The 23580-nt window shown below is 40.2% G+C and overlaps 1 protein-coding gene across 1 annotated transcript in view; it reads left to right on the plus strand.

Moving 5' to 3' along the window:
• The first annotated feature begins 18 nt into the window (after positions 1-18).
• Positions 19-23580, plus strand: part of LOC122333800 (membrane-associated phosphatidylinositol transfer protein 2-like) — a 59898-nt gene continuing 36336 nt past the window's right edge. Inside the window, 2 exon segments of the mRNA XM_043231594.1 lie at positions 19-620; positions 20253-20455. Coding sequence (XP_043087529.1) covers positions 20370-20455 — 86 coding nt within the window. The 5' untranslated portion in view covers positions 19-620; positions 20253-20369.

Genomic DNA, 23580 nt, shown 5'->3' on the forward strand with positions numbered 1-23580 from the left:
GACCCCCGGAGGAAGGGGAGAGGCGAATCATCCAATGATATCGGACCAGAAATGATGCCGCTCGCAGTTTCGGTAAAGATAGAAAGAAGGAAAGGACGTGCACGCGTCGAAAAAGCTAGGTCAAGGTTTTGAGGAAAGAGCGTACGCTTTAAATAGAGCCGCGGAGCCCACGGGACGCCGCGCGAACGCACGGAACGGCATACCTGTACAGCTTTTCTGCACGCTGTTTTTAAGGGATCGACTGCGTGAGCGGCGGCGGATATAATGATGCAGGAAGCCCCAGTGCCGCTGCTGAAAACAACGCGAAGGCAGTGACGGTCTCAAGCTCGAGAAACCAGTCCTGTCACTTCCTCTTTGACGTGTGCGTGCTGCGGACCGTCAGCCGTATGCGCTTTTTTAAAAGCACGGGACTTCACGGAGCACGCCGTCGGCCTGCTTTGCCGTTTTATTTAGTCGGCTGAACCGGCAGCCAGCGGCTCGCTTACAGACAGCGCGGGAAAATAGCGTTGCAGCGACCGGCAGACACCTCGACCTGCTGCGGGGATGTGCGCGAGCTAAAGCCGTTGGATATCGATGGCCGCGTCGCTCCGCTAAGAGACGCTTCGAGCTACGAACTCAAGGTAAGAAATAACAAAAGCCCGCGAAGTATCTGCTCGCGCGTTTGAAGCGTTATTCTCAACGGTCTCGTTTTTTTAATTCAACGGTCGCTTGCGAGTTAGCCAGCCACGGCCTTCTCTTGCTGTCATTCGTGACCAAAATAAATAATTAAACGCCTTAAACCCTGATTTTTTTTTCTTTTTTTACGGATTGCCCCACTTAAACGAACCATTTGGGAGTTGCAGTGAGATTAATGTACGCGCGTGTCGAAGGTGTTATTTAACAGCGGAGGATATTATTGTGTTATTTAGATGCTGTAATTTCACTTTTATCTTTTACGGTTGTCTAGATTAGATGGGATTCATAAATTGGCCAATCTACTCGGTAGCATGAATTGTTAATGAGGGTTATCACTGGGCAGTCAAATCACTTATCACCGGTTGATATTATAGTCAAACCCCTGTACCTGTAATAATATATGATGTATTAATTATTCATGAATTAGCGTTGAACGTATTCATATTCTCGTGGGTATTTGGCAAGATATCTTGGCGTTTATATTAACGTGTGATTTACAGACGGGTTTGAAAATGCTAGATTACTTTTCATGTGCGTTTTCCTTGAGAAAGCTGGTCACGAGGTGTATAGTTTGATATTTGTAAGTTAATTGGCTGTCAGAGTTAACCTACCTGGTTGAAGAAGATAAGTTAGCTTTGCATATGATATTATCTACTGTAAATAGATGAATACCTAAGTTTGTGTTTATAATGGACGCTGTTCCCGCATTCTAGAAAAACACTGATGGATTTTTATAATAATAGAAAAACGGCTATCTCCGCTTGCGTTTCAAAATTAACTATGTTTGAGGCAAAAATAGTACAAATAAATATTTAGCTATTTTCCACATTCTAAAGCCTCATTAGACATTGATGCTAATTAATATAACTTGTGTAATATAATGTTTGATTTTTAGCAAAATAATGTACATATTTTAACGTTTTACAATTGTTTTTTGCATATATGCTGACTCAAATGACGCAGACGTGACTCTCTCATGTGTTTTTGTTTGCTCGTCCACATAATAATTGACAGCAAATTTTACCCTGATTTTGCCTATTAGATATCTAAAGTTAATCAACTGTCAGAGATAACTTGAGATAACCTGGTTAAGGATTAGAAAGCCTTAAAAAGTTCCGTTACCCAGTAACGAAGAGAGTTTTTCTGTAAAGCATTGCTTTGTATTTGTACCTTCACCCATTTTTATCCTGTCTATCTGTCTATCTATCTGTCTATCTATCTATCTGTCTATCTATCTGTCTATCTATCTATCTGTCTATCTATCTGTCTATCTATATCACTGGTTTCCCCCACTATTCAGATTAGTGTTGTTGACCAATAACTGATCATTCAGTTTCTATATGGTCCCTTCCAGTGCAAAGCACGCGGTTACATCCTCAATATCTAGCATTAATTTCATCTGTCTCTGATTAATAAACACCTCGAACACGCAGTCCTGCATCATCCAGTAATAATTTCAGTCTTGTCAAGATAATTGGGACGTTGTTCACGTCTTAATCGCAGGGTCACAATTATCTTGTCATGGAATTGTTAATTTTAGCTGCTATTCCACTTCGGAGCCTCGTTTTTGCCGCGCGCTCGCAGGACGCTCCCTTCCGCCAGCAACCTACATTTTTAGTTAGCGAGAGCTCATAGCTTGCCATGTTCTCTTCAAGCGCATCGAGGGAGAGGGAAAAAATGCTTCCCTGTATCTAATTATCCTGCCAAAATGATTAGGTTTGTTCTTAATGAATCCTGTTATGAAGCAGCCATCGTAGAAAGAATGAGTCACAGTATTGATTGCCTTCCTCCCTCCCGGCCCGGCCGGAGAACGCCTGCTAATGGCCGCAGCTCCGGCAGGGATGTACGATGGACGGAGGCGAGGCAGGCCGCTGCCAGGCTCGTGACAGAGCGCCCGATGTGACCCGACACCGTCAGCAGGCGGGCGGTGGCGGAGAGAGGAAAACGAAACGGCGGGCGACACTACGCAGTTGCACCTTGTTATTTATAGCCACATAGTAAACATTGAAATGTATTCCTCCAAACAAGGCAAGCGAGCGCCACGAAGCTGCTACGGAGCGCACGCGCATGTTCATTTAGACCAGGAAGTTTGTCATCCATTGTGTTGTTACCGCGAAAGAACCAGTGCTAAGTTTTTTCTTGGTAAAATGTAATAAATTTACATTGCAATAACTGTATATTTCTATACGAATATCTGTGCTGGAAATTCAAGCACAAACATTGTTATATATTACATAAATATAGAAATGGCTGTTTTTGTTAATCTGATGAATTTTAATTGAATTCTTAAAGATTATTGAATGGATATGTCTGGTACCAAAAAAGCAGCTTTGCAAGTACTTTTTTTTTTTTTTTTTAGGTAAATACTGCCGCTGGGGTAGGTACTAATATGTACATTTTAGCCACCTTTAAGTTACCTACCAGTATGTACTTTTAAATATAAATATTTAGCAAAGGTACTGCCTTAGTGGCAGATTTAGATTTTGAAAGTGTTGAACAAAAGGAAAGAAAACATGAATTAAAACCTGTTAGCCATTGGTAATGCGGCTGATATACGAATAAATGTAATCGAGAGCGGCGGCCTTGACATCAAAACCCAGGAGACTAATTCACCATAGGATCCCTCAAGATTTTCCTATGGGTTTTATAATGGGGATTTTCTAGTAAAATGAGGTCTGTGGAAAACAACGTGATGACGCTTGGATGTTTTATTGTGCAATGCAAATGCTCACACACCATTCAATTGCAGTTACTTACTACAAACATTAGCTTTTTCTTCAAAAATCTCAAGGGAACCCATGTTGAGTTAGTCTTTCAGGTTTTGATATCAAGTTTCTCTAGTGTATGAAAGTTGATTTTTGTTTTATTTTTCAAATTATGCAACTTTTCTTAACCATAAACATCCTCTTAAACCGTGTCTACGCAACATGTCTGCTTCGAGTTTCTGCTTACTTTTTTTTTTTTTTTTTTTTTTTGCGCCATATTAAACGAAAGTGGTTCTGATACAGCGTATATGCCATTGCGATGTACATGCAGTCATGCATATCCCTTCTTTGAAATGAACGCGACGGCTCAATCGTTCATCGCTCGAGTCGCGTTCGCATGCGTGATATGAATGCCAGCCGTCGGTATACAGTGGAATCTGTTAACCTGTGTAACCGTAGCGCTTTTCTCTTGAGCGGGCGAGAGTGTAACGGAGAAGCTTCGACCCTCGTCTCCAGACACTGTATATCTCCCAGGTGAGAGCATTAATAAATGAAGTGTGTAGGTTTGTGTGCAAGCGCTTTGTATCATGTTTAGCATAGCTTGTTGCGGATCTCCTTTAGTATCCGTTGGGGAGAATCAGCCCATCAATCATTGCGTGCACGGATGCGTCCCGTTCTATTTCTTGCTGGATTTTCTTGGCGAACGTTTTCGCTGGGCACCACTGGTATCTCCGCTTCCAAATATACCCATTGTGCTCGTTAATAAGTGTACCGTAGCAGGAAGTGTGTTGGTGTTCAAATTCAAATTCAAATTTTATTTGTCACATACACATACATACATGGTAATGACATGCAGTGAAATGCTTTTTACAACTGTCCAGCATCAAAATAGAAAACAGAAAAACAGAATTTAAATATATATAAATATAAAATAAAATAATGTATAAAAATATGTATAAAAAAGTGTGCAAAGTTTAAAAAATAAAATGTAAATAAGTGTAGTGTAAAAAAAAAAGTGTAAAATGTAAAGTGGCTGTGCAGTGTCCAGTGCAAAGTGGCTAGTGCAATTGTCCAAAGTAAGTGGCGAGTATCTGGGGAAAGAGGGGTGAACATCGGAATCCCGGTAATTAGGTGCTGGGTGTTCTCTGGTTCAGACTCCGAATGGCCTGCGGGAAGAAGCTCCTCCTCATTCTCTCTGTGTTTGCCTTCAGGGAACGCAGCGCTTTCCTGAACGCAGCAGAGAAAAGAGTCCATTGTTGGGATGGCTGAGGTCTTCCACGATCTTCCTGGCCCTGGTACAGCACCGCTTGTTGTAGATGTGCTGCAGCACAGGGAGCTCAGTGCGGATGGTGCGCTCAGCTGACCGCACCACCTTCTGAAGGGCTCGCCTGTCCTGCATGGTGCTGTTTCCAAACCAGGAGGTGATGTTTCCCGTCAGGACACTCTCGATGGTGCAGGTGTAAAAGTTCCTGAGCACCTGAGATGGGAGTCTGAAGTCCCTTAAAGCGCCTCAGATGGTATAGACGCTGCCGGGCCTTCTTCACCAGGGTGTTGATGTGACAGGACCAAGACAGGTCCTGCGTGATGTGAACACCCAGGTACCGAAAAACTGTCCACTCTCTCCACTGGGGTCCCGTCGATCTTGATGGGATGGTAAGAGCGCACCTGCTTCGTGCTGAAGTCCACTATTAACTCCTTTGTTTTGCTGACGTTCAGGAGAAGATTGTTCTCCTGACACCATCTCTCCAGGTTGTTGATCTCCTGAAGGTAGGCCATCTCATCGTTGTTGGAGATCAGGCCCACCACGACAGTGTCGTCAGCAAATTTAATGATGGTGGTGGAGTTTGTAGTGGCCACACAGTCATGTGTGTACAGCGAGTACAGCAGGGGGCTCAGAACACAACCCTGAGGGCTCCAGTGCTGAGAGTGAGGGAGGATGAGGTGTGTTTTCCCATCCGTGCGGCTTGTGGTCTGTCGGTCAGGAAGTTGGTGATCCAGTGACGCAGGGATGGGCTGAGTCCCAGGACCTCCAACTTCGAGGTGAGCGTGGAGGGAACTATGGTGTTGAACGCTGAACTATAGTCCACGAACAGCATTTTCACATAGTTCCTTTCCTAAAATCCAGGTGGCTTGTGGTTGTGTGGAGGAGGTGTGTGATGGCATCCTCCGTGAGACGGTTTTGGCGGTAAGCAAACTGAAGTGGGTCCAGTGTGTCCGGTAGTGATGCGGTGATGAAGTCTCTGACGAGTCTCTCAAGCACTTCATCACTACAGACGTCAGAGCTACAGGGCGGTAATCATTTAGGCAAGATGGTTGAGGTTTCTTCGGCACAGGAACAATGATGGACTCTTTGAAACATGAGGGGACTATAGACTGTTTCAGGGAGAGATTAAATATCTCAGAGAACACCGGTGCTAGCTGGTCAGCACAGGCTCTCAGAACCCGACCTGTGATGCCGTCAGGTCCTGCTGCCTTCCTGGTATTCACTTTCCTGAATGCCCTCCTTACGTCGTGCTCGAAATGGTGAACGCGATTTCTCTCCGGCTCTCTCGGCGTGCGTGCTGTTCATCATGCGCTAGCGGCGCTAAGCGTGATTAGCGTGATTAGCTGCAGCCTCAAACGAGCATAAAAGGTGTTTAGCTCGTCTGCCAGAGAAGCATCCGCGCTCTCCACTCTGGAGGTTGGCGTTTTATAGTCCGTGATGTTTCTCAGTCCCTGCCAAAGGCTCCTAGAGTCACTGTGTTGAAACTGTGACTCAAGTTTCCTCCCGTAGCGCCTCTTTGCCTCCTTTACCGCTCTGCGCCGCGCCGTCTGACGCAGCCTTGTATTCAGTCATATCCCCGGTGACTATCCCGTGTTATAGGCTGCGGAGCGGGATCTCAGAGAGTCGCGGATAGTTTTGTCTACCCACGGCTTCTGGTTGGGAAACGCGTCCTGATGACGGTTTTCTCTACCGTGTCATCCGCTAGTTTCCGATGAATCCCACCACCGCTTCCGTGAACACGCGTTGACGTCCTCGGAGCTACACCTGAACATGGCCCAGTCTGCGCTATCCAAAGCGTCCTGCAGGGCGGCCACGAATGGTCAGTCCAGCGTGACACCTCCTCTGTACCGGGCTTCCTGTTTCAGCCTCTGTTTGTAAACAGGTACGAGGAAAATGGCGGCATGGTCCGATTTACCAAACGGGCGGGAATGATTTTGCCTGGTAGCTGTCTCTGAAGGGTGTGTAACAGTGATCCAGTGTCCTTTCGCCCCTGGTGGGGCAGGTGATGTGCTGGTGAAAGTTCGGCAGTGCGCGCTTGAGGTTTGCACTGTTAAAATCCCCCAGCACAATGAGTGCGGCGTCCCGGTGCTGTGTCTGGTGTGTTGTGAGGTGGTCGTGTAAATCCCATATTGCAGCGTCCGTGTCCGCTTGAGGTGGAATATAAACGGCGCTGACTATGACCGAGCTGAATTCCCGTGGAAGGTAGAAAGGGCGACATTTGATGGTCAGAAGTTCCAGGTTTGGTGTGCAGGAGCGTGAAAGAGGGACAACGCTCGCGCTGTCGCACCAGCGGTTGTTCACCATCAGACACACTCCACCTCCCCGTTTCTTCCCCGACTCCATTGTTCTGTCCATGCGGTAAACGGAGAAAAACTCGGCCGGTTGTATGGCGTGGTCCGGTACCGCTGGGTTCAGCCATGTCTCGGTGAAGCAGAGGAGGTTGCAGTCCCGAATGTCTCTCTGGAACTTGATCCTTGCCCTGAGATCATCGAGCTTGTTCTCCAGTGACTGGACGTTGGCTAGCAGGACACTAGGTAGGGGCGCGCGTGTGAGCGTGTTGGCAGAAGAGCTGTGTGGGCATATGCTTGGGTGTTTTTATATAACTTACGGAAAGTTACAAATAACCATACCATCTCCATTGACATCGCTATTCCCTGCTCTGCTCATTAGTCAGCTCATCTGATCTGGAAGAGTTGATTCCTGCAGCCGATGAGGGGAACAGCATCTGCCTTCTAGAGCTGTTTTAAATGGTTCGGAAGAGGAACCATAACCTGACTGAATGATCAGAAGATCCTACTGGAACAGTTTACTGAAAAGATTCAAACTATTTACTCCGTCTCGTGTCTTTTACTATGGAAGCTGGTTTACATTAGTATAAAACCAAAAAAGGTAATTGCAACTTTTCATTTCACAACTGACCTGTTTTTGAGTTTTTTTTTCTCAGAATTCGTCAGAACCGTGTGACACAAATTTGCAAATGCTTGTTATAAAGCCAGAATCACATTTTTCCATGTCTCACAGTGTTCTGAAAATATATAGACTTTATTTATTTTTTATTTCTCACAATTGAGCTCATAACTTGCAGTTTTATCTTTATCACTTACAATTGCATGTTTATATCTTAAATCTCATAAAAGTAATTTTGACAATTACATGCATTTAAAAAAAAAAATCATTCTATTTATTCCATATTTTTTTAAACTTTCCTGTGACAAGGGAGAATTTGGAAAGGTCATGTAGCTCTTTTTCTTTTCATTACCCCAACTGATGGCAGTCAATATCAACCATCTCGACACGTCATCTCTCAAGTCTTTTTAAAGTCACTTGTTAGTTTTGTATGACGAACAGACCTGAACTGTTTGTCATTATTGACTTAAAATCTACAGCTGTCAAACCTAATATTGACTCATTTAAATAAGAACCAGATTATGACTTCATTTTGGGCTGCTTCTTATGCAAAGCTATCGTATGTCTTTGAATACGGTTCACATGTCAAATGAACTACTTTAATAGTTTGTTTTTGTCACTTTCGTTATTAATTAATTTGGCTCTTGGGACACAGTCACCAACTGTTGTTTTGTGTAAAAGCGCTACATGAAGACACTCAAACGGGTTTGGATTGACATGAGGCCGAGCATGACTGAATTTCATTATAGGGTGAACTATCCCCTCATACACATTGGCTGACACCATCAGAAGGCTCTGTGTGTTGAAATTATCCCATCCGCTGACCTCGTCCCAATTTCACAAATGGAAAAGTTGCATAGGACCATCCCCAAGCGTTATTGCTCTCATGCTGCTTGTGACGGCATAGCCAAACGTCACTGTCTTTTGAAATTTTAATAGTGTTTGTCCGCCCCACTTACAGTAATAGACTCGGAAAGGCAATACACTGAAAGGACCACTCTAGTAGTTTGGACCTACCTGCTTCAACCTCTTTTGTGACATCAGTTCGTTCGGTTTTGGTTATGTGCGGGCAATAGCCGTTCTCCACGAAGCAGAGCACCATTATTAATGAATGCAATCAGGAAATGGCCAGTTGGTCTTAATAGATGCCTAATCTTGGTAACAAATGGGTCCGGGGTTGTGGGGGGATTGTGTCATTGCAGGCTCCGAGCAATGTGTCGTTAATGCTGCAAGAAGCAACTGTATATTTTTCACTTTTTGCGCTTGGAGCTCATCCAGATGCTAATGGTATTGGGCCGTGTGTGTTGCTCTGAGGCCACACCCACTGTGATTTTGATTGATGGCATTGCCTCTGAACTTAGAGAAGTAACTGAAAAGATATTATGGTAGATGCTAGACGATACACGTTTTAAATACATTAGTGATATATTTGTAATGATTGGCAACCAAGTAAGGTTTTATGTTAACATGTTAATGCTAATTTTAAACATTAATAAAACCAGTGATAAGTTATTAATAAGCTTTCCATTGAAGTATGGTATATTATGGAATATGATTTAAGTTTAATAAATACTGTAACAAATGTATTGCTCATTGGTAGATGATATTGGTTAATGCATTAACTAATGTTTAATAATGGCACCTTTATTGTTAAGTGCTACCCATTATGTTTTCTAAAGACAGTGCCAGTAAACTGTGATCCATGTTTTTATAACGCTTCTGATTTAAAGCATTTTTTTAATATTTTGTGTTCTCTGAGGTCCATCTTAGCAAGATCTTTGCATTGAAACACATAATATTTATAAAGTAATAGGCCGTTTTCTGTCCTGTTTTGACTCCCCCCTAATCAGAATGGTCTGTTTGAATAGGCATACTGCTGTCTCTAATCACCCACGGATGTGATTGGCTAACAGTTGCGTATGTTTGACAGTGTACATTCCTCATAGATTATCATTAAAACCACGCAAGATATTTGCGTGCAGTAATCGTCCTGGTGTGTACGAGCATTAACGAGAAGGTTTTGAGTTCTGAAACATACAGAATGTTTTACAGTACAGTCACCTTCTGTATATATGTAACGATCAAGGGAATGCTAATTCACGACCTGTTTGAACGTAATTTTCCATGAGTAATGCTAACCATTTGTTTTTTTATTTATTGATTCAAAACTTTGATTAAATAATGCCATGTCTCAAAATTGGCGACAAGTTCCTGTGACATTTTCCATGCACATGAGTCATTTCCATGTTTCAGTAGCACTAGTTTTTATATGGTTTAGCGGCAGAATTAGTTTGAATTGACATATTTACTTCATCACTCTTGTTAGGCTCTCGTTGTAATGATTCGTTTTGAATGGCATTTATAATTCAGAATTTGTAAATATAAATATTCAGATGCATACTGTAAAAAAAAAAAACCCAACTATTTTTTTGTTTAGTTGGTGCAATGTTTGTTTCTCTCTTGCACAACAAATTCTCATCTAGTCACACAGTCAATATTTCCAGCATCGTCTGCGTTTTATCTTCTCGCTGTAAAATTACACTCAATATCAAACACCTGATGCAGTATTCAACAGCGTGATCGATTTCTCAAGCCTCAAGTTATGCTAATTTCACACAAAAATCTATGCAAGTCGTTCTGTTCTACAAAATGATTTTTCATACACACCCATGTCTTTGGGTTTCATCAGCTGCATTGGTGCCCGCGATGAGGCTTTTGGCTTCTGCGGTTTAGCAGTTCCTCTCCGAGTTCGTATCTGATTAAGTACGAAGGCCAGTGGAACTTACCCGCCACTGCCCGCAGCGACCCGCTTACGGCAGCGGCCCTTTCATCATCGCTTTGAGCCGTGTTGCTCACTTGTGAAGCGATTTGCATTTTATTGTGAGGTTTTTTTAGATTTGCATGGTTATTTCAGAAGGTATTTGCAACGCAAAGCTAAGCAGAAGGATGAGGAGAGGTTGCCATTGATAATTTTTTTTGCGTAGTATAGCACAAGAGGAACTAGGTTTAAAACGACATGTTCTCAGCTTACATGTCACATTTGCATATACGAATCTCGATAATGATTTGTCTTGAAATCGGGAGATTTTCTTCGGCTCACGTGCGTTTGGTTGCATTTGTATGTCACGGCGCTTTTGCATTTTCCCTCCTAGCCACGTTATTTGTTCCTCCCCATTACCCAACAGCATATCAGCAGTCGCATCAGGTATCCGCCTTTATGAAACTCATGCATTATACCCCGAGCCTCCTTAATGTGCTCCGCCAACACCGGCGAGGTAGCATCTCAGACTCCGGCGGAAGCTCTTTTCTCAATAGGTTCCATTTTTCCCACAACCGGCCCTTAAAAAGGCTTTTTAATAGCTCTGAGTAGAGGCGGCATGAGATGAGTGGCTGACGATTATCTGAGCTCAAATCCCCGTGAGGTGAGTGATTTATTACAATAATTTAAAGAAACGAGCGAGCACGGAGGCGAGCCACTATCAGCTGGCCCTCTCTATAAATAAACTGCCTTTTCTCATCATCCGCCCCTCACGTCAAGGGTTTGTTTGCGCTTCCCTCTTCCTCCGTTTATTCGTGTGTCTTGTGTAGCGGCGCGTCGTCTCCGACTTATTTGCCTCTAATTTATCTGAAGCAGAAGAGACTTCGGATGTTCTGATAAGAATTTTATGGTCTTTTCGGAAAAGCGTCGTAGGAAGCGAAGCCCCTCGCCGTGTGAGATTAGTAAGAGGGAAGCACTTTGGAATGGATTACCTGTTATTCAGTTTTGACATTGATGCACATTATCTTTTGATGTCAAAGCATTGTATTTTACAAAGGCAGACTTCAAAAAGTCATAATAAATGCATTTTGTGCATGTTTTATGAAACGGATGCTTAGTTATGCTTCTTGAAGTTGCACGATGCAATGGCAAAGCACAGGTGACTTTTCGTTCACGACTTTCGTTTTCAAGTAAAATATTAATTGATTCAAACCACGGATGTGACAATCATTTGAGCTAAGAAAAAAAACACATTTTTATTTTTTACATGTTTTGATGAATAGAAAGTTCAGCAGAAGTGTTTATTTGAAATAGTTTTTTTTGTTGTTGTTATAATGTAGAAATGTTTACTGTCATCTTTTGATTTACATAATTTTTCCTTGACCAATAAGTACTAATTTCTTTTCCTTTTTTTTAACTTACTCTTACACAATTACAGAGGTATTTTATATTATCATTTTGAAGTACACTGTTTACAGATATTAAAACAATAAAATATAGCCATCATTGGTGACCTTTGACTGAACCATTAAATTTAAAAAAATAGTGTCTGTTTTTGGTTTTTGTTTTTAGCTGTGATTTTCCGAATGAAAACCGTTTCAAAGTAAATGCGGCATCCAAAGATTCTCAGTACGCGATGAAGTTGCTTCAGGTTAAAGGTTTGTTACAATCTTCCACGGCTAATTATTTCACTTTAAAGAATTAGCTTTAGCCTTTGACACCCTCAGAAATGGGATAATGGTGTTGATATTCTCATGGCAGTGATGCCCATAGCAAGTAAACCTGTTTAATCTCTTTATCACAATAGCCAACAGTTGTAATATTCAGAATACTCCCCTGTTCTTTGTTCTGTTACACAACGTATCCAAAACAAAGGAAACAGAAGGAAGTCTTTTGTCGCCGTTGTGTGCTCAGAGATTTAGAGTCGCATTAAAAATCCTGTTTTATTTTGTGGTGTTCAGCAGTTCCGCTGGACCAGCGACGTGGGTCGTGTGTGTTTTAGACTCCTGCATCTGTGTTATGTCGGCTACTTTGAGGCACCAGAGGACTTCAGATCAATTAAATGTAACAAATTGCCGTTGCGAGATAGACGGGTGTGTTAACAGAAACCTGCTGATGGCGGGATAACGGATGAGTGGCGTTTGGTGCTGAACACTACAGGTTCTGTTGTCAGGTTGGCTAGAAGGATGTGAAATGTCAAACATACCCAAGGTCCCCATTGTACTTCCTGTTTTTGAGTAACACAAACTGAGATATGCACGCCACATCTTCTAAGACTTTAAGTGTGGTTCTCACGATAGCCATGGGAGTGAAACTTTGTATATGCACAGTGCTAATTTTCATATTACACATTCTTTAAAAGCTTCAAAAGTTGGGGTCAGTACATATATATTTTTATATATACAGTTTATATAAATAATTATTTATTTATTATATATATATATATATATATATATATATATATATATATATATATATATATATATATATATATATATATATATATATAAATTAGTGGGAAGTGTTTGGTGCTAATTTTTCTCATCAAAAATACAGTAAAAACCTAAAATATTTGAACAATTTAAAATGACACTCTTTGTATTTGAATATGGAATTATCCCTGTGATGTAAAGGTGAATTTTCAGCATCGTTACTACAATATTCCATCCTTTAGAAAAAATTCTAATATGCTAATAATGCTTGTTTTCTTATTATCAAGAGTTGTGCTGCTTTTATTTTTGTGGAAACACTGATATATTCTTTCTTTTATGAATAGAAAGTTTAAAAGAACAGCACACACACACACACACAGACATATATATATATATATATATATATATATATATATATATATATATATATATATATATATATATATATATATATATATATATATATATATATATATATATATATATATTAGTCTTGAATTTATTGACATTATGCCTCTATTGTCACTTTTTGATCGATTTAATGCATCCTTACCAAAGAGATCGTCAAACTTTTGAACCATAGTGCAAATATTTTATAAGTAAAGATATTTTAAAGTTAAATATTAACCAATTAACAACTATAATGTAATCTCTACTTGAGTTTCCAAATAAAATTATTTTTAAATAACAATAGTTTAATAGCAGATGAAATTAGCTACTTCATCTTGTTATCGTAGTTTTCAATTTCTCTCCTGTAGGCATTCGGTAGGAAATCGGACTTCCGAAACTGCTGCGCTGAATAACTAACCTGATGTGTTGTCGTAATTGTACACCGCTTCGAGATGCCCAATCGTGCCGGACGCCAACCTTAAAGAAATCAATACAGAGCTCTTAGCGTCCCTGCAGAGCTTAAGGCAGCGCCATATGAAATGTCACACATATCTAATCTACGGGCCGACCTCACATTAGCACTGTTTAAGTGAATTAATCTAAGAGGTCGATGCGTTTCTGGGAACTGTGGTGTAGCTTCAGTGAGCTAATATTCATCACCGATAGTTTTCATCGAAGTGAATTGCGTTACCGCATACTGTATGATTATGTAAGATTTTCCGGCGCAAAAACACCATCGCTTTAAGCCAGACAGAATATGTTCTCTCAGATGACTGAAGGGAAATTTTAGTACATGCAAATAGTCATGTGAAAGTCACTTTTGAAAGATTAATAACAGAACGAGCCGAGAGACTCTGTATTTGCAAATTGAAGCTCTTTTTAAAGTAAATCAAAGTGGCCATTAATGTCTGTAGTTGGATTAAACACTAGAACACAGTGTTCTCGAGAGCAAACCAGACAGATGGCAGATGTCCAGATATCTTGCAATTAAATAGCTACTGGTAAAAAATATATATATACATGACAAGATAACTTTTTCACGTTTATCTCTGGCTGCTTCTATAATTCATTTTCTTTTACCGTGCAATAGAAGAATGTACTTTACTTGCAATTACATACTAAGCGTTGTAAGAGTACAGCTGTGCAGCTTTAGCACGCATTCCTCGTCATCTTTCTCTTCTGAACATATCAAAAGGGATTGTGGGTAGTACTTGGTATGGGTTTTAAATGGCTCACACTGATATTTAGAGTGCAGGTTTGTGATATAATGCAGATACAGTATAGCCTGGAATATTTAATGTAAAATAATTTTACGTGCTATTACCTTAAAGTTATACCTCGCATCTAGATATGGATGTTTGCCATGGATATGGATGTTTGATTTGAAGTATTGCAGCACATAAGTTACTAGCATGTCAGAATCAGTGCCAGATGAATTCCACAAAAATGCAATAGTTGTAATTTGCCAGCAGTGTTTATTAAATATTTTGGCTAATTCAATGGTGCTTTCTGTTACAAATTAGAGTGTATTCCATATAATTTCTCAGACATCCTTAAAAAATCAGTGCAGGAAATTGTGTATTTATTGAATGTTTGGTAGCTTTACCTCACCATAGTTAGTTTTTTCACACATTTCTGTAAAAAATGAGTGTTTTAAATATTTTAGCTCAGCATTTTGAAATTTATACCACAGATTTCCCTCCATAATCAGTGCAGGAATTCAATACATGTTTTAAATATTTCCCTTGTTTAAATTTATTAAATGTAAGTTTATAGAGCAGAAAATGTGATGGATCATTTAAAAATGTTAAATCTACATGCTTAAATTTTTTCCACGGCATTCATGTTAAAATGAATCCAACGGATTTCTCTCAAAAATCAGTCCAGGAAATATATATTTAATATTTTACCTCAACATGTTTAAATTTGGTAGATGTTCTAGATCTTTCATTATTTGATAGTTGGTTATTTTACCCTACCATGTTTCACTTTATTACACAGCTTTCTGCCCAGAATCGGAAATGTGAAGGATAATTAAAATGTATTTCCTCAGCATGTTTACATTTATTCACCGATTTCCCTCTGAAATCAGTGCAGGAATGCGATTAACATGAGCATTTTTAATTAACTTGCCTGAATTCTGCAGGTTTGTTTCCTCCAAACACAGCACACGAATGCAGTAGATGTTTTAAATGTCACCGTGTTTCAAATTGTTACATAAAACTCCCTCCAAAATCGGTGCGGGAATTGCAAAAGAAGTCTGCCGGCTCGAGTCTATTTATGAGATTGATGTCATTATGCCATTTGCAGTGACTCCTCCCTGCTCATCTTTTTTCCTCATTAATTTTCTTTTATTCCATTGATGCTGCGTAATGCTTATTGACAGACCTGCACTCATATTAAGCTGCAGATGTTCCTCTCCTCTCCCTGACTGAATCTAATAGCTATCAGTCAGTCTGGAAGAGCGAATGCGAGCGGGAGGGGGCGGGACCTTTCACGAGAGCGGCAGTTTGAGGGCCCTCCCTGAGCCGCTTCATCACGCCAACCCCAGCCAATCCGGTAACAGCCTTTTGCATTTCCATGGCAACAGAGCTTTATAGCCCCACAAGAGGTGGATACAGGCGAAACGGCAGAGGAAAAAGGTTGCAAGTGAGAAGGAGATAAAAAAAAAAGAGAGAGAGAGAGATGATTTCTTTTTCTTTTTTTTTTTTTCCCCTTCATGTTTTCCCGATGATTTTACTGGCAGTGTTTGATGACATCTTCATTCATACCAGAAGATAAAGCAGCACAACAATGGTGGCATGATGCTAGAATGCTTCTGTTTGGGAATGAGACGTGGTCCGGCTGCTTTCTGTCCATTGATCGGATCAGTTGGATAGACAGCATGATAAGCGCCATCTAACAGGTAAAAAACGTCTACGCTCGGACAAGCGTCTCGAATGTCGACGCAACTGGTAAACAGGTGTTTTTTGAAGGGACAGAGGGATGCATGCTGTGCTTTCCTGCTTTTGATCCGAGTCTCTAATGGAATGCTCATCAATCCCACAGTATTTTCACATGCAAATCCATCTGTGCAAGTCTCAGCTGTGATTTGGGCGTTTCAAAACCCAAATAGCCTCACCTCGCAATTTAACCCATACACGCCTTGACGTATTAAGATGGAGGTTGAGGTGGGGGGAAAAAATCTTAATGCTTAATCTTAAAGGAAATGGTTAACGGTGATGTTTCGTAATGCTGTACGTCACAGATACTGTCAGCCCAGCCAGCATTTCCTCGTATTTTTCTATTTACATACAAAACGGGCTCTCTAGGTGTCAAATGCCTGTTGAAATGCGACACATTGAAATGATGATAAGCCATATTACCATGTGGACACTTGACACAAACAAGCAATTACCTTTTCCATTTCTCTCTAATGCAGTATGCTAATTAATACGCCGTTAAATGTTATTGCGCTCTTTTTAGGCTCCGTATTTTCGCGTCCTGCTTCCGAGACGTGCTTAAAAAAAGACTTTGGATTGTGGTCGTCCGTTTGTTTGGACACACAGGTCCTGGGAAAGCAGTCTCGGTAGGGAACTGTCAGGCACTGCAGACACTTGCCAACGGGAGTCATTTTTAGAAACCTTCCCAACATAATTATGGAAAATTGCATCTGATGCGATTATGTTTACTTTGTCGTGGCAGATCAATGGCAACACATGCTCCAAATGTAGTATGGCACAACCAGCTGGTGAGAAACGGAAAGCTAATGCGCTGAAATCCTGCTCAGTAGGTACATATGTTAGCGTTTCGCCGCGCGTCTGACACAGACGAGTCCCGTAGAGCTTGTGTTTTTGCTGTAGAACGGCAGGACAGGTGACGGCAGCGGCGTGGCATCAGGACGGACTGGTTTCGGTGGGAGTAAAGAAGTCGTCCGTAATGTCTTTTGAAGACTCGTTAGACGTCTGTTTGAGGAGCAGCTGTGTCTGTATTGTAGTGCGGCATCTGTCTCTGGCATGCAGCAGAACGTCTCAGGCCTTCACCGATGGTGTCTCGATGCATTTGTCTGATATTTCAGGTTTATCCACAAGCTTAGAGCAGCTTCGATGCTCCGGGTCCCTGACCTAGTTCAAGACCAAAATGTACCAGCGCCGGCAGCTGTGACTCACCAGCGCTGACCATTACTGCTCTCAATAATCCCGTCCAGTTGTGATCTTTTCTGACCTATTCTGATATTTATAAGTGAACAGAGGTGAAATGTAATTTTGGCCTTTTGCTTTAACGTCGAAAATCCTTTCTAAATAATTTAGGGTAACTATTGTATTTAATATCCTTATTTTTAGTTTCATTTCAAAACTGCATGTAGATCTTCAGCATCTAAGCTCACAAGTTAAAGATTTCATCAGACTGATAATTTATTGAAACAAGTTAACTGTAATCTTTATCAGATTACATGTAGTGAAGTGTTGGGTCTGAGTCCACCTTGTTGAGTCCTATTTTAAGTGGGTTTTTATGTTTATTAATGTCTTTTTATATTAATTTTATGTTGACACTTTTAGATTTTTTTTATATTACACGACATGAATTTGCCTGGAATAATTTTTTACTTTTAAAACATTTTGTCCAAAATATCCGAGTCTGAGTCCATCCAAGTCCAAGTTCGTTAATAATTGCAATCCAAGTACCCAACTCTGACGTAGTGTATTTCATGCTGTGTAATATAATATTGTGATTTCAGTATCGTTCAAACAGTTTTAAGCCTCACCAAGGCTTCATTTATTTAATCAAAATGCAGTAAAATATAGCTGTTTTCTACTTGAATGTATTTAAAAATGTAATTTATTCTTGAGATGCAGAGCTGATTTTTTTTTTTTAGTATCATTACTCTTTAGTCTGTAGTGATCCTTCAGAAATCATTCTGTTATGCTGATTTGCTTATCAAGAAATATTTAAATGTGGAAAACAGCTGCTTCATATTTTTGTAGAAACTGTCTTCTTTAAATTAGAAGAATAGCTCAAAAACATGTTTGAATCAGAAATAGAAAACACATTTGAAATATCTATCTATCTATCTGTCTGTCTATCTATCTATCTATCTATCTATCTATCTAAATTTATCTTTATTTGTTTAGTAAAAAAATAAATAAGGTTTGGTACAACAAAAGTGTGAGGGGAAAAAAATATGTTGGGTGAACCATTACTGTAATTTCCTATGTTAATACCTAAGCTTTAGAGTGTCTTGGAATGATAAACAGTCATTTGATCTCCACCCCTTTTTTCTGTGACCCTTTGATTATTATGACTATTTTTAGAGACCCGTTGAGGGTCCAGCCAATCTATTGTAATTGTGTTGAATGCTTCCTTTTCACCAGAGGCAAGACAGCGCAATCACAGCGCAAACCTTTTTACTGCGAGTGTGCATGACGTAACCCAGCTATTTATAGATCAAATAGCTAGATATTTTTTCGTCATGGATGCTGTTTATAGCGCCGACAGCTGTTGCACCTAACATGGCCCCTCTTGGGAACCTTGAGATGGTCGCTCGGTTGATGTTTGGTGAGTCCTGTGGTGTCTGTGTTTACACCAGCTCACCTTTCTGTGCACACACACACACACACACACACACACACTCAGCTTTACCTCTCAGGGAAGAGTTGGGTAAGTTGTCTGTGGATAATCCGTCTTACGCTAAGCGGCCTGTGTCATGTGACGTGCCCAGTGGAACCGCAGAGAGTCGCGGTGTCTGCCGGACCTCTGTGTCGTCAGCAGGTGGATTTACGTTTCTTACGGCAGCCGAAGGTCAAATCGAGGCCCCTCGTGTTTTGTTTAGAGTTTTTGTTTTTTTTTCTTCTTCTGGAAGTCATTTGCATAGACGTCGTTCCTGGACAGTTGGATTCCATTACAGCGCTGCTGGCGTACAGTAACACTGTATTTATTAATTGTGAGTTGGTTGTGCTACATGTGTTTGAGACCACTATGTCTGAATACGTAATGCCTGTGTGATGATACAGAACAGCTGTTGCTTTTGGGTTCCGTGAGTGATTACGAAGCAATATAGAATATGCTACTTTTGTAAACAGAAAAACATGTCTTTTTTTTATACTGTATCGCTTCAGTTTAAAGAAGTAATGATTTCTAATTTTAAGTAATACAGAATATGTCAACTATGTCAAAATAAAATTTATTTGTCAGCGGTTTTGCTTGATGATGATTAATCATATGTAAATTTATGTTTGTGTAAATATCTGTTGCATCCAATTTTTGGGGCACTTTGTTTGGTAAAATCAGTTTGACTTTTAGCATTTATATTTCTTTTTTTTTTTTTAAACAAGACACATTTTCTCAAAAAGCAAACTTGTATTCAGAGAATCAGTGCAACACTTGAAAGAAAAACAAAATCTCTAAATTATTGTTTTTATTTATTGGTTCTCCATATGCATCTCAGGGACATTTTTAGATCTATTGTATTTTTTTTTTTCTGTGTATGGATGCATTTGTGCAAGAGGATACCAATGCAACATATTTTGCAGTTTTTTCGGCTTATTAAAGGCACTTTAACTAATCAGAGTTGTTTGACTGAAGGTATTTTCGTAAACACAATTTTTCTTGTAAAAATATCTGAACATCTTTCTGAACAACGTAAATTTAATCAAAAGCAAAAGCAACCTTGCACTTGACTTTAGGGCTTTTTACTGAGTTGTAAAGAACTTGACCCCGCCCACACAAATCATTTTACTGACGACTGCTTTTACCTAATAGGCCAATCACAACAGACTGGGTCATCTGACCAATCAGAACGGAGTAGGCTCACGGAAAGGAGAGAAACAGAATATTGAATGAGGGAAAAAAGGGTGTGGCTTGTTTTTTGTACTTTAAATTGATTGGATGTAGTAAATTAGGCATTTTATTCAGAAGTGAACACTGACGTTTGAGGGGTGTGGTTAATGACCAAGACATCAGAGAAGGACCTTCATTTTTAGAGATTTTAAGCGTCTGTATGCGAATGTTTCCATATTTTCGCTTCTGAAACACAATATTGTATTTATAGATTTGTTTTAGTTTCTGGGACACTTGATCTCTTTCCTCTGCATGTCTGTAGATGATTTTCAGCTCCGATTTGTCTGTCTGTGTTTTTTGCCCAGGTCTGAGAAATGAGCTCGGTTCCTTCTCTCTGATGCACTGAAGCTAAGGGCCGTCCTGGTGGATTTGCCCCTGACCCAGCGGAGCGTTTCCAGCCCCAGCCCCGCTCCACGGCCAACATGCTGATCAAAGAGTACCGCATCCCCATGCCCATGAGCGTGGAGGAGTACCGCATCGCTCAACTCTACATGATTCAGGTTTGCTCGTGGTTTTATCTTGCATCAAAGCGGTCTTCATTTACTCTTTGTTGCGCAGTTCCGTGTCAAACAGCGAAGCTCAAAAATGGATGAGATTTTCCATGAAAATAGTTTGTACAACTTTTGTGCTATGTCTTTCGAAAATCATGCAATGTCTTTGCGTGGCAAGTAGACTGTAAATCTGAAATGTAAAACAAGTAATGCAAGAAAAGTATCACAGATCTCGAATCCAAATTTTTACTTTAGATGAGTCCTATAAGGAAGGACCCTATGAATAGCAGGATTACCGTAAAATTAAAACCTAAACTTTTCGAATTAGGAACAACTAAAACCTATGGTTTGACATCAATGACATTTATCTATGTCCATGACACACAAAACCCAATGGCAAACTATGATTTATATAGCGGTCTGTTCCTCACCGAAAACTAACGTGTAACTTGGGAGGACTTACATTGAGTCATTTGGGTTATTTTTACGGTGCTTTTTTAAGCCGGTTTGGTTCATATGGTCACTATGAGCTGTGTAAATCTCCTTTTGTGTTCCACAGAAAAAATAACAGCCTGTGGGTGTGGAACGACACGGGTATGAAATAATAATGGCAAAATCTTCATATTTGGGTTTTCCTTTTAAGCGCGTCATGCACTTCTTCTGTTGTTTCGGTGCAAAGTGAAGCGCGTAGCATACAAAAAGCTGTGACTCACAGCTGGCTTGCTCGGTGTTTCCTTTTTGATACATGCTGTACTCTCTGGGTCAAATGCAGGGAAAGTAACATGCATGTCACTTCATTCAAATACGATGCACATGTGCAGTTGTACAGAACAAAGACGGCGTTTCATGTCTATTTTTGGTAAGGCACACTGCACGCTCTAAATATTTCACTGAATTTGTCTTGCGATCCCCTGAGAGAGGTTGTGGGTGCTGGCGAGGCAGGAAGCACCTTACACATCGCGCTGATGCCGAAACCACCAACGAGCTGATTGAGAAACGCTGATGAGGCAGCCAGGAATCAATACGAACCGCCACGATGTGCTAATGTAGATGTTGTAAGCGTGTCTAGAAGGGCTAATGTTGTTGGTTTACTCCGTTATTGGTTGACAAGTTAATAGCTGTGTTCTGAAAGCTAGCAATCTCAGCACTGTAAAACGTCGTAGTCACAAGAGCTACAGGATGAGAAAAATTTAGCTTTGGACAAATTACGAAGCAGCGAAACAACAAAGATTAGTCTTAAATAAGTCAATCCCACAATACAGTGGGGCGAGCACAAAAAACAAAACAATTAGAGCAACTTACGTGAAAGGAATGTTGAGTAAGTGTAAATCAAAATGTGAAATAAAATTAATCAAAATTAAATCATATTTGTTTTCAGCAAAAGAAGCTTTTAAGGCTCCCTGCATCAAGTATAATGGTCTAATATTTATATAAAATTAAGACAACAATAAGTATTAGGATAATAGCTATACAGTTATATTGTAAAATAAATGTTGTATTAGTTTATTATATTAATTTGTTACATTAAGAAAAAATGTTAATACTTTAATTGCACAGTATTATTATTTGTATTATATTATTTACGTTTATACACTTTTATTTTTTATATTTTTATTGCGTTTATAACCTTGACGGTTTAACTTTTAAAAATTAAGGTATTGAAAAAAACTTGAAATACTAGAGTTGTAATTTTACTGCTTTATTACAAAATTAATTGTTGTATTTAATTTACATTTCTTTCTCACATTTGTACTTTACGGTCATATATTACAATAGAAATTTTACTATTTTGTATTTTAGTTCCATAATAATAATTAAGCAATTTAATTTGACTGTTTTACAGTACTGTGTACTTCCTTTTCCTGTGCAGTCCTGCTATGACTAAAATAGGGTGTTTTACCCCATATTTGTGAATGCTATGTATTTCTCATGCTTTATGGATTAATGTCGCAATCATGCAGCAACATGTAAATGTCATGCTCTATTAGAGTCTCTCAAGTTCATCTGTTTGCCACAATGTTACTCTTTGAAACAGTTCTGTATCTAGTGAATGTCTGTCTGTGGAGGTTTGCATGAAATTTAATGAGTGCTCAGATCGCTGTTGCACAGCGAGGTTACGGCCAGCGATCTAACTGAACTTCCTCCCACATGCTCGGCTTTCTCTGAATGGTCTTATAAGGTTAATTAGCGCTCTGTCAACGCAGCTGTCTCTCAGTGCTGTTGTCAGTGGGGTATTAAGCGAACGGCCCTATAGACAGCCAGTATGTTACCGTCCAATTGCAACAGGCGTGCTAAATTTAAGCACTTGTGCAAAGTCAGTGGACATCAGAATCGAGACTAAGTGATGTTGACTCGCATAAGACTTCAAGTCCCGCGAGGCGTTGTCTAATTAGCAGATTTCTGAAAGCGTGAGTCACCGAAAGTGTGAACTAGCATCCATATGACCGACGGTCGAATCGTTTCGGTTTGGCGCAGAGAATCGAAGTTGAAGCCAATTAACACGCGTCGAATCTGCATCTAAAGAGAGCATTTGTGTCCTCGTTAAAAGTTACTTTCACTTGTTTATTCGGTTTCTTTTTTTTTTTTACGTTCTTTCTGAGCTGCGCTGTTTATAAGCACCATCTGTTGACATGCCATCGCAGAGCTGGCCTAATGAGCGCGCGGAGGGCAGGCGCACGGCTTGGCATGCTCGTACACCGTCGGCGTGACCCCGCTGGTGTAGTATTAAACCGGGGTGGGTGTGTGTTTGCGCGAGCGCTCTTCTATTAGCCTCGTGTTACACAGCAGAACTCTGGTCAGGAACCGTGAACAGATGTTCAACGCTGGTGGAAATATAAACACAACTAGTTCCGCTGTGCTTGCACGAGGTGCTTTTTTTGTTGCTGCGTGTGAGATGCACCAAAAAGGGCTTTTCATGTCGTAAGCTACTGTGTCATCCTTTCCCACTACAGTGCATTATAGATTTAGATTGATTAGTTCAGGCTAGGGTGGGGTGATCAAATTAAGCCACATCATGGATATTACAGCAATTTTAAATGCGCTTTGTGTCTGCTCAGTACGTTTCAGTACGCTGCTGTTTATATATTTATATATTATATCAAAATGTTTCCGATCAGTTATGCTAATATATATTTGTTTTATA

Source organism: Puntigrus tetrazona, unplaced genomic scaffold, assembly GCF_018831695.1.
Source record: "Puntigrus tetrazona isolate hp1 unplaced genomic scaffold, ASM1883169v1 S000000396, whole genome shotgun sequence".
In the NCBI taxonomy this organism is placed as follows: Eukaryota; Metazoa; Chordata; class Actinopteri; order Cypriniformes; family Cyprinidae; genus Puntigrus; species Puntigrus tetrazona.